The sequence below is a fragment of the Chelonia mydas genome, chromosome 4 (genome assembly GCF_015237465.2).
Source record: "Chelonia mydas isolate rCheMyd1 chromosome 4, rCheMyd1.pri.v2, whole genome shotgun sequence".
NCBI classification, from domain to species: domain Eukaryota; kingdom Metazoa; phylum Chordata; order Testudines; family Cheloniidae; genus Chelonia; species Chelonia mydas.
Window position 1 is genome coordinate 18,571,813 of NC_057852.1, and position 12,558 is coordinate 18,584,370.

Genomic DNA, 12,558 nt, shown 5'->3' on the forward strand with positions numbered 1-12,558 from the left:
TATTGCATTCATTGATATAATCCAATTAAAAGCTCCAAATGCAGACTTTTCTTTTTTTCCCTGTGACTGCATGCCCTGGTGTTTTTGGAAGAGGGGAAGGTAAGAAAGGGCTAGTTTGCTCCGGCAAGGGGGCCTGGAAGTAAGAGCTTGCAGGACTGATCTCCTGGTACCCAACAGGTTACCACTGGGAGGGTGGGCTCTACTATTTCCAAACAAGTTTAGGGAAGGGCATGTTGGGGAGGAAAGAAAAGGAAAGTATAAAATAATGTATTAAAAATAGACTAAGTGAACTCCCCTCCCCCATCTCCAACCCTCGTTCCCCCCAAACCTCCGCTCAGATCCCCCCTTGGGAGTAGTTCCAGAGCTTTCACTTACTTTCTTTGAAACCGTACAACAGGGTCATCCAGCAGGTCAGTGAAATCCAGCTTCCTGCCTTTTTCTATGACATCGCGATGCTTGCGGACAAAGAGCCAGCCGATGTGGGAGAAGAAGAAGCCACGACACGCATTGTGGGGGTCAGCGTCCGTCTCTGAGTACTTGTGATGCACCCGGTGGTCTCGACACCACTCAAAAATGTCATTCTGTGCAGACAGCAAGGGAGGGGTGAGAGATGCAGACTTGGCATAATGACTTTGGTAGCACCTTATCTCACACCCCTCCACACACACCCCAAACACACCCTAATATATTTGAACCACAGAATAATTCTCTGTATCCGCTAAGAAAAATAAATCACGTAAGGATTAAATCAGGGACTGAAACCACTAGGGGAAACATGGGTTTATATACACAGAGGGTTGGCACTCTGACAGCCAGACCTGCTGTTTCCTAGAATCATAGAAGATTAGGGTTGGAAGAGACCTCAGGAGGTCATCTAGTCCAACCCCCTGCTCAAAGCAGGACCAAACCCAACTAAATCATTCCAGCCAGGGCTTTGTCAAGCCGAGCCTTAAAAAAACCTCTAAGGATGGAGATTCCACCAGCTCCCTAAGGAACCCATTCCAGTGCTTCACCACCCTCCTAGTAAAATAGTGTTTCCTAATATCCAACCTAGACCTCCCTCACTGCAACTTGAGACCATTGCTCCTTGTTCTGTCATCTGCCACCCCTGAGAACAGCCTAGCTCCATCCTCTTTGGAATCCCCCTTCAGGTAGTTGAAAGCTGCTATCAAATCCCCCCTCACTCTTCTCTTCCGCAGACTAAATAACCCCAGTTCCCTCAGCCTCTCCTCGTAATCTCCCTAATCATTTTTGTTGCCCTTCACTGGACTCTCTCCAATTTTTCCACATCCTTTCTGTAGTGGGGGGCCCAAAACTAGACTCAATACTCCAGATGTGGCCTCACCAGTGCCAAATAGAGGGGAATAATCACTTCCCTCAATCTGCTGGCAATGCTCCTACTAATACAGCCCAATATGCCGTTAGCCTTCTTGGCAACAAGGGCACACTGCTGACTCATATTCAGCTTCTCGTCCACTGTAATCCCCAGGTCCTTTTCTGCAGAACTGCTGCTTAGCCTGTCGGTCCCCAGCCTGTAGCGGTGCATGGCATTCTTCCTTCCTAAGTGAAGGACTCTGCACTTGTCCTTGTTGAACCTCATCAGATTTCTTTTGGCCCAATCCTCTAATTTGTCTAGGTCACTCTGGACCTTATCCCTACCCTCCAGCATATCTACCTCTCCTCCCAGCTTAGTGTCATCTGCAAACTTGCTGAGGGTGCAATCTAGCCCATTTTCCGGATCATTAATGAAGATGTTGAACAAAACCAGGCACAGGTCTGAGCCCTGGGGCAATCCACTTCATACTGGTTGCCAACTAGACGTTGAGCCATTGATCACTACCCACTGAGCCCAATGATCTAGCCAGCTTTCTATCCACTTTATAGTCCGTTAATCCAATCCATACTTCTTTAACTTGCTGGCAAGAATACTGAGGGAGACCGTATCAAAAGCTTTGCTAAAGTCAAGATATATCACATCCACTGCTTTCCCCATATGCACAGAGCCAGTTATCTCATCATAGAAGGCAATTAGTTGGTCAGGCATGACTTGCCCTTGGTAAATCCATGTTGACTGTTCCTGATCACCTCTCTCTCCTCCAAGTGCTTCAGAATTGATTCCTTGAGGACCTGCTCCATGATTTTTCCAGGGACTGAGGTGAGGCTGACCAATCTGTAGTTCTCCAGATTCTCCTTCTTCCCCTTTTTTAAAGATGGGCACTATATTTTCCTTTTTCCAATCGTCTGGGATCTCCCCTGATCGCCACGAGTTTTCAAAGATAATGGCCAATGGCTCTGCAATAACATCAGCCAACTCCCTCACCACCCTCAGATGCATTAGATCTGGACCCATGGACTTGTGCACGTCCAGCTTTCCTAAATAGTGGTGAAAGAACAGGTGAAGGACTGAGGGCTGCTCACCTCCTCCCCATACTGTGCTGCCCAGTGCAGCAGTCTAGGAGCTGACCTTGTTCGTGAAGACCGAGGCAAAAAAAGCATTGAGTACCTCAGCTTTTTCCACATCATGTGTCACTACGTTGCCTCCCCCATTCAGTAAGGGTCCCACACTTTCCCCGACCTTCTTCTTGTTGCTAACATACTTGTAGAAACCCTTCTTGTTACCCTTCGCATCCCTTGCTAGCTGCAACTCCAGTTGTGCTTTGGCCTTCCTGATTACACCTCTGCATGCTCGAGCAATATTTTTATACTCCTCCCCAGTCATCTGTCCAAGTTTCCACTTCTTGTAAGCTTCCTTTTTGTGTTTAAGCTCACTGAAGATTTCACCGTTAAGCCAAGCTGGTCACCTGCCATATTTGCTGTTCTTTCTGAACATCTGGATGGTTTGTTCCTGCGCTCTCAATAAGGCTTCTTTAAAATATAGCCAGCTCTCCTGGACTGCTTTCCCCCTCATATTAGCCTCCCAGGAAATCCTGCCCATCAGTTCCCTGAAGGAGTCAAAGTCTGCTTTTCTAAAGTCCAGGCAGGGCCATCCTTAGGATTTATGGGGCCCTATGTAGTATTATTATACTGTTGCCATTACGCCTGATGGCAGCCCGGGCTCACAGCCTGGGGGTTGGGGGCAGGAACGAGGCAGCAAAGGATACTGCGACGCTCGGCCCGCCTCACGGCGACAGAAAGTCACAGTTCCCCGCAGAGACACCGGTACCTTCTCCCTCACGCAGAATGGACATGCAGAAGGTACCTAATTAAAAGCACTAAATTTGGGAATAAAAAATGTCAGTTACAGGTTTTTTGATAGGCCCTGAAATTTGTCAGAGATTTATTTGCAAAAACTTTGTAGTAAGGGCGAGTCAGCTGTCTTGCTGAATACAACGTTAAATATTATGGAATACATGACGCAGCTCTTCTCTGTTTTACATTTTCTTAATCAGTATTTCTAAGCTGATTTTATATTTTAAATGTACTCTTAAGCCTTCATAAAATAATCATTCCAGATTACTACATATTTAACTCACTGAAACAAAGACATTATTTTAAATTAATCAGTCACAAAGGTTTAGTGTGTTCATTACAATGTTCATTGCTTTTAGAAAAAGGGAACTCTAATTTTCTTTGGGTGATCTCCATAACAATAGACATGTTTATGAAATTTCACCAACTTTAAAAAATATGTTTCCAAAGATTTTAGGCATAACAAAGGATTTTATATCTTATAAGGTACTGATTTTGCTGGAGGGTTCTCTTAAAACTAGTTCATCAGATAGTCAGAAGTAAAGAAAGGGAAACTCTTTGTCCAGCTATCTGGAAGGAAAGGGGTGTTGTCCTTTTAAGGGCTCTCTTCAACAGGGGGTGAAGGGAGAAAGGGATGGATAGAAAGGATAGGAAGTTTTTTTTACTATAGTAATTACAATTAAAATGTGTATTTTAGATAAGGGTGGTCTTTTGAAGGATTTATTTAAAAACCTATATGTCTGAAGATCCAAGCATTTAAGGCTAAAGATGATTGTGCATCTAAAAAAATCTATGCAAGGATTTTTTAAGAGATATGATTTTATAATCTTCACCAACTCACTAATGAAATATTATTAAAGCAAGTTTTAAACTAAGGTCCTGTAGACTAACATGTTCTGAGTAAATATTACAGTAATGCACGACTGTTTTTGTCAGTAAATTCAGAAACTGACAGTATATACCTGGGGTTTGGCAAATGCTTGTTAAATGGCTTCATTACCGCTTGAATGGCTCTTTAACAGTTTCAGTGTTGTGCTAATAGGGCTGGCAGGCTTTTTCACTTTTAAGTTACAAGATCCCCTCCAGAGTAAGAGTCACCAGGCTGCAGCAGCCAGCTGTGGGAGTCTGCAGGAAGGGTCAGAACAGGGATAGGAAGAGCCGGGACGGTGGACACCAAGACCCAGTGGTGCCCCAAATTTTCAGGTGCCCTCCTCAGCCTCGTATTCTGGTCCAGGGTCCGTATTCTGCTGCTCTTCTTTCTTCCTTTTTTCAGGATCCTGAACTCGACCATCTCCTGGTCACTGCTGCCCAGGTTGCCACCCACTTCTACTTCCCCTCCCAATTCTTTCCTGTTTCTGAGCAGCATGTCAAGAGGGGCACGGCCCCGAGTTGGTTCCTCCAGCACTTGCACCAGGAAGTTGTCCCCAACACTCTCCAAAAACTTCCTGGATTGTTGGTGCACTGCTGTATTGCTCTCCCAGCGGATGTCAGGGTGATTGAAGTCCCCTGTGAGAACCAGGGCCCGTGATCTGGAAATTTCCCATTAGTTGTCCGAAGAAAGCCTCGTCTCCCTGCTCCACCTGGTCTGGTGGTCCATAGCAGACACCCACCACCACATCACCCTTGTTGCTCTCGCTGCTAAACTTCACCCAAAGACTCTCAACAGGGTTTTCCTCTAGTTTCATACCGGAGCTCTGAGCAGTCACACCGCTCCCTGAAATACAGTGCAACTTCCCCACCTTTCTCCCCTCCGTGCTTCCTGAACAGGTTATACCTACCCATGACAGTGCTCTAGTCATGTGAGTTACCCCACCAAGTCTCTGTTATTCCAATCACATCATAGTTCCTTGACTGTGCCAGGACTTCCAATTCTTCCTGCTTGTTTCCCAGGCCTCTTGCGTTCGTGTACAGGCACCTCATGTAACTAGCCGATTGCCCTGCTTTCTCAGTATGAATCAGGAGCCCTCCCCTGTTGCACCCTCCTCCTTGTGTTTCCTCCCGGTATCACACTCCCCAACTTACCTCTGGGCTTAGGTCACCATTCCCCGGCGAACCTAGTTTAAAGCCCTCCTCACTAGGTTAGCAAGTTTTCTTACCCAGAGGAACCAGCTCTGCAGTGGAAAGGAGGTGACCCTGCAGAAAGGATTTTATGACTCTGCATTCCTGGAGCACTGTGGAGCTCAAGGTGTCCATGTCTCTTTCACCCTTGCTCTAAAATTGGCCCAAAGCCCAAAATTCAGAAATGGTTTCAGCCTCTCCTAAAGTTGCTGGACTCCAGAGTGTTTTCATAGAGCCCATGATAGAGATGGGGCTTGTTGTGAAGTTTAGATCTGGATTCAACCTTCCCCAATGGTTGTCTTATTCTAATTTGGGGGTGTTGATTCAGGCCCATTTCCAATTCTAGTAACAAGGACACCAAGGAATTTGTTCAGTGTCAGAAAATAACCACCCATAGTGGCTGGTGCATCAAATGTATCCAGATAAAGGCAACAGACACTGGTGGTGCTGAAATCCAGAGTGTCCTTCTTACTGAGCCAAATGAGACAACAAATCTGCCCTAATCTTGTCCTTCTTAGTGATTTCCAATAAGCCATACTGGAAAGTCACAGCTGCTGCAGGCCCAAATAATGCATCCCTTTCATCATGGACATTCTTCTTTCCCAGGATGCAGATTCACTACCTTAGGAAGAAACGAGTGTTTGCGAGACCCAGAGCTGAAAGAAATCAGATTCACCTTCACTGTGGTTACTGGAGCGCATATCCATGAGAGAGCTCAGAGGATATTTTTTGAAGATAGTTTTCCTGTGGGTCTCTGAGTCAGCAGCATCTGCCTGGAAACAGGTAACTCTCACTCTAAAAAAATCAGACAGCTGTTCTACTGCTGGAGGAGATGCAGTTGGGAGGATGGCTTACTCCCGAGTTCTGGTTTAGTCTGCTCAGCAACAGAGCCAATGTCACTCCACTGTCCACAAACCAAACGATGGTACCCATTCATTATAGCTCATCATCATCATCAACTTCTCTAGGGACCAACGCAGCACAGAAAATGGGTCAGATCTTGTGAGGTGTCAATGACCTTCTTCTCCCATTGAACTTATCGGGAGTTCAGCACCCTACAAGAGTGGGCCCAATGTGTGACAATGGACCAAAAAGACCTGGGAGAAGGAACAAACTGCAGTAGCCTATCCCTAGGCCAAAACAAAGCTCCAACAGAATTTTAAACTCCTTAGCTACCTGTAGCTTCAGCACCAACAAAAAACTGCCCACAGACATGCTGGAAAATTAAGGCTCAGAAAAGCCAAAAATGATTTTCACTCACTGGACTTTTGTCACTAGTTTTATTTTCATCTTCAGGTCTTTGTGAGAGTGACTTGGGAAGCCAGCTATAATGATGGTTGTTGTTGGAGGGAGAAGGTAGGACGTGTACCTGATTTAGGTATTAGAGTGTCTTTGTTATAGGATCTGGTTCCTTTGTGTGCAAATGGGCTGGGACTAAAACCTTAGATCTAAAAACCCTGAACATTGGATCTCAGGTCAGGGTACAAATTACAGCTCAGGCTCCTGTCTGCTCAAGTTGTCATGAGATATGAAGGTCAGTTAAAAGTCTGATGGCAAAGAATGGCTGTTAACAAGCTTACCTGTCCCATGGTAAGCATAAATTCTATAGCCACAGATTTCAAGAGTGGGTACGTAAAACGAGGCACTTGAAGGGACTGAAATACCGTAAGTGGTCTGATTTTCAGTGGTCCTGACCATCCAGTGTCTGCAATGACAGCTGCTGGGTGCTGGACATCTCTGAAAATCAGGCCACTTAACTAGGTGCTTAACTATACATTTGGGCTCCTAACTTTAGGCCCCCACATTTGAAGATGTTAGTCTGTGCTCTCATCTATAGCAGTGTGTTAAGCAAAGTCCATTCCGCAGAGTGGCCTCTTCTTCTTTCCCCCTCTTGGCACAACATGGAAGGCAACACAGCATATGCCCTCCAAAGCAGCAAGTGTTTCAGGAAGGGCAATAGCATCATCACTGTCGGTTGCAGCAGCTTTCTTTTCAGCAGGAGAACAGAGCAGACGGACAGCTGGGGGTTTCTGTGAAACATCCAGAGTGAGGCAATAACAAAAGACAGAGCGTGCGCTATTATTGTTGAAGAATGCAGGAAGTCCAAGAAGACAACTGCATAGGTCCACAGTTTGTGAACGGAGAAGCTTTTGTTGCCAGAGTTGGTAGACATCACTGCCCTGCATATCAGTTGCTGACTTCTGAGAGACTGTATGGTGTGAATGATCAGTACTGCTGAGGGGGACTGAGCCACAGAACCAAAGAACCTATCTCCAATCTGTAAATGATGAAAATGTCATCATCCTGAAATTGTACCTGGAAGACTTCCAGGACTGCACATAAATAACTCCTTTTGACCTCCGTTCCAGCAGAGAATTAAAGAACAATGAGACAGTGGAAAAACCCAAACTCAGCTCGACTATTGTCCCCCACTGTAGCAAAGTGAGACTAAGTGACATTTGTATGGGAATGTTAACATACCAGTAACCACTGAAGTCCTGATTCCTGTCATGTGACAAGGGTATTAGTTTTATATAACATTAACCCATGTCAGGTGACTGGGACCAGGAAATACAGACAAGTCTCTTTCCAGCATTCCTGTCTGTCACACCTTTATTTCCATGATATCAGAAGAAAACGAAAGCTTTGGTAAAGTGAAGTAGATGAAGTCACCGGAACCTCCGTCTGGCTGAGAACTATCAGAGATAGTCGCGCTGCTTCCAAATCTGACAGGAAGCAAGTAGCTTTGCGGAGAAACCACAGAGTGTGAAACCCTCCATAAAGCTACAAGGGGCAGGTCCAGAGGCACTGGAATTTTACATTACACTCCAGTGGGAGCAGGACGAGGCCTGAGGACTGCTAGACAAAAGTCATTTATAAATGACAAAAAGACACAGGAATGTCACTTGGCAAAAGGCACATTTTCTTTACCAAATGAAACTATTGATCACCATGTTAGAGGCCTATACAATAAAGCTATTTGTGGTTGAGCCACCAATCAGGTCAAAGCAATGTTAGTGCAAGAAATTAACTTGGCTATTCATAGACCAAAAAATATTTGCAGGGCTGGTGAAATACGTGCTTTCCCCAAATGAAAGTGTTAGCGAAAAAGAGAGAAAGAGCTGAAGTGCATCTAATTAAAAATGCATCATGACAGAATCAACAGGCAACCAAAACAGCAGAGACCAGAACGGTTTGTAACAAATACAGAGGCAATCACAACGTGATATGTAAAGGTGTCAGACATGAGGAGTGTGGTGCCAGACATGTAGTAGCAGCACACATTTGAAGTAAATACAAGAGTAAAATACATACACGAACATACAGCTAGAAGACAAAGCTATGAGGAAGATGCAGACCAGATGTCTTTGCTGGGTCTCTTAGAAAGCTTGCAAAGTGAGGTTTTCTAACAGGCTGGTTTGTGACATAGGAAATAATATGAGCTCAAGTGAAATTCCAGACAGATACTGCAGCTGAATGCAAGGTAATCAGAGCAAAATGATTAGTGACTACCTGATGTTAGGGTCAAAAACGTAGCTCTTTTCATACAGGGGGCACAAAATAAACCCATGCGGTAGAATCACAATGGCACATCTCAGTAAGAGTGGATATCACTCAGCAGGGTTTGACATAGTGAACGAAAGGAGCCAAGCAACAGGTGTGTGAAGTAAATATGATTCAGCTACTGCCCCATTTTTGAAACAAAAAAAGTGACTCAACCTTACGAGAGCTTGAGAAAGTAACTCTAGATCAGGGGTGGCCAACCTGGGGCTCTGGAGTCACATGCGGCTCTTCAGAGGTTAATATGTGGCTCTTTGTCTAGGCACCAAGCTACAGGCGCCAACTTTCCAATGTGCCGGGGGGGTGCTCACTGCTCAACCCCCCTGCTCTGCCACAGGCCCTGCCCCCACCACCCCTTCCCGCCCCCTCCCCTGAGCCTGCCATGCCCTCGCTCCTCTCCCCCAGAGCCTCCTGCATGCCACGAAACAGCTGATCGGGAGGTGCAGGGAGGGAGAGGAAGGCGCTGATCGGCAGGGCTGCTGGCGGGAGGGAGGCACTGGGGGCTGGGGGAGTGCAGCTGTTGGGCGCCTGCTGACATATTACTGCGGCTCTTTGGCAATGTACATTGGTAAATTCTGGCTCCTTCTCAGGCTCAGGTTGGCCACCCCTGCTCTAGGATGGATGGTCAAGAGAACCCGCTCAGGTACCTCCAAGCACAAAAATCTACTGGGAGTATCGAGATGAAATTCCTGCATCTGATAGGGTTTGTGCAAAAGACATCATGCCACGATAGTACGCAGCGTGAAGTATAATCCACAGTGCCTGTGGAGACGTGCTTATACTGAAATATTAGACATGGCGGGATGCTGTAGCTCCTCCAGTGCGACCTGCTGTCCCTGAAGCCAACATAGGGCAATGGTCAGCAGTCATGGCTACTATGATAGTAGTCCTGTGACTGGCTATTAAGGGGAGTAGGGCTCAGCCTGGCCTGTGCCTGATCAGCTACCCCTCCACCACAGACATTGGATCCTGATTGGTTAGGGATCATCTGGCCCTGTCCAGTTATAAGTCCCATGCAATGCCTGCAAAGGGTTGTGAGAGCTCAGCTGGATGGAGGGGGGTTGTAGAATGGAGGGCTGGTTCCTCTGGTAGGCCCTGGAGAAGGGACTCCCAAGCATGCCTGGGGAAAGACTAAGGAGGGCTGCATGAGGGAGGCTGGCTCCTGTGCCGGGCTCTGGAAGAAGGGAAATTCCCAGAGTGGGGAGAAGCCCTGAGTCACTGCTCTGTAGGAGAATGGGAAAGAGCGGAGAGCTGAGCCAGGAGGAGAAGTAGACCCTTGTGTTTACGTTGCACATGGGGCTAGGGTCTAAATTTGTTACCAGCGCCTCACCAGTGGTGCTGAGGGAGACCACTGCCAGCGTGTGTGTGGCTGAGACAAGGTGAGTAGTGCAGTGGCAAGCCACATATGGGTGTTGTGGAGGGTGACCCTGCCACAGGCCCCCCACAGGTGAAGTGAATTAGAACAGCCCTCAGGCTGGTATAACTTCCACTGGGTGACCTGGATGGCGCCATTGTAACTAAGTAGGGGTGCAAAGGCAGCGCAAAGCCATTTTTAGGCACCCCACTTATCTGGATTTACACTGTACGCTCTTCAGCCATCGCTGATAACTGAGGCCAACGTATCCAAGTGTGAAATCTGCAGAACACAGGAAGCAGAATTCAAAAGAACCACTGAAACCACAACGGTCCTGATCATCCGGATCCGAGGTGGAGGCAGGTCTACAGCAATTAAGTGGGGAAGATTTCCTCTGAATAGTGGCCAGCTGCTCCATTGATTCTTTGTTGACTGTTCATTGATTCAGCTTAAAAGTTGAACTGTTGTTCATGCAATGTCATGACACTTTGCAGGGCTGCTTTGCATCAGTGGAGTGGCAGAAAACAGCCAGTGCTCATAGAGGGAGCGAGGGCAGTATGATCAAATCAAACATCTCCTAAACTGCTTTAAACAACAGCTCTGCTGTGCTCTTTGTAATGGGAGGAGAGATTAAGGAGATTAGCGCTATCTAGTTTAGAGAACAGGATGAATAAGAGGCACCATAACAGAGTTATACAAAATAATGAACGGTAGAGAGGTCCCTAGGGTGCTGTGATTCACCCTCTCTCATAATGCAAGAAGTAGAAGGTGGCCAATCCAAATGAAAGGAAACAGGCTGAAAACTGATAAAAGGAAATACTTCATAAAGTGTAACTTAACCTGTGGGACTCAACGCCACAAGATGTTATTGAAGCTGACAGATTATTTATATTAGTAATAAGATTATTTACAGTTACACTAAAGAAATACATGTAAGTGATGCTGTGTTGCCGAATAGATAATGCCCTGGACTAGGATTCAGGAGGTCCGTGACTTGCCTGCTATGTGACCTTGAGCAGATCACTTCTTATCCCTGGGCCTCAGTTTCCCCATCTGTAATATGGGGCTAGTGATACCTCCTTTGTAAATCTGCTGTAGAAAACCATGACATGTTGTTTTATTAACTAAGATAAAAAATTCGCCTAAATGATATCATAATCCAATCTTGAGTTGCCTGGTTTTAGGAAGAAACTTTATTATATGGGTATGGTAGCATGTAATTGTCCTCAGAAGCATTGGTACGGAGCACTTTCAGAGACAGCGTACTGGACTACGTGGACCATTGCTCTGATCAGGTTTTCCCTTGCACTGGATAGTGTGTACAAATAAAGAGGTGACCACTGCAGCCCTGCTTTCGCACAGTACAGAAACTGGTGGACGTTTGGGTTTACTTGGAATTTTTAATAGTTGGCCTCTCTTCACAGAAGAGACCCTTGTGCTGGCCTGCAGAGAACACTGCACAAAGACTGAAGATCACATCTGACAACCTCATCCCTACCTGAAAAGCCATGGAGTTGGCTGCGGCCAGGAACATCCTCAAAGGCAGCTTGGCTTTGTAGGACCTATGACTCCATAAACGATGTGCACCAGCTGTCACCCCCAGAGCCGTCATTAGGAAACACAAATATGCTGAAAGACAGAAATATATATAAATAGTGCATATCAAGGGTCTGTTTTTATTCTTTTCCTTTGTTAAAAAAAATTCCTTCTGCTGTCTAGTCAACCCTACAGGGAGATATGTCTCCTAGTGGAGAGGGCACTGGACTGGGAGTCAGGACAACTGGGTTTTCCTCCCAGCTCTGCCAGGTACCTGCTGTGTGACCTGGAGCAAGTCATGTCACCTGTGTCTCTTCTCCCACCCTTTGTCCACATAGAATCTAAGCTCTTCTGGGCAGGGACCGTCCGCACTGCCTAGCACAAGCAGCTGACGACGTTGGTTGGGACCTCTAGATGCTACTGTAATATAAATGGCATCTAAGAAAAGTGGATTAGTCTGGTGCATTCTGTACTGCACCAGAGGAGCCATTAACTTCCTTTCGTGATGTTATGTCGGAAGGGAGGCAGCCACTTTTTTTGACGGGCACCATCCTCTGCACCCTGTCCACGTCTTTTGTCGAGTCTAATTTGTCAGCTAATTGAACAGGTGCCATTCACACCTCTGTAGATAAAGGTTCTGTCAGAGTTCCCATTATAAAACCCACTATAATCAAGGCCTTATAACTTGGCAATAAAAATCCACTCTCTGCTGAAGCTGGACATTCAAGGACTCTTAGCTTGCAGGCATTTTTTTCTCCCCCTTCAAAACTCTTCTGTGTGCATTTTCCACTTCTGGCCCAGGCAGCAACAAAAGGGTCAGTTTTAAAGTTTGATTTTTTTTTTAAGCATCTGAAACAAAA

General features: G+C 46.1%; 1 protein-coding gene across 1 annotated transcript in view; it reads right to left on the bottom strand.

Moving 5' to 3' along the window:
• SCD5 (stearoyl-CoA desaturase 5) overlaps positions 1–12,558 on the bottom strand; it is an 81,339-nt gene that overhangs the window by 20,004 nt on the left and 48,777 nt on the right. The window contains exons 2-3 of the mRNA XM_007065635.4: positions 11,661–11,791; positions 376–581 (exon numbers count right to left, since the gene is read on the bottom strand). Coding sequence (XP_007065697.1) covers positions 376–581; positions 11,661–11,791 — 337 coding nt within the window. The remainder of the gene's footprint in view (positions 1–375; positions 582–11,660; positions 11,792–12,558) is intronic.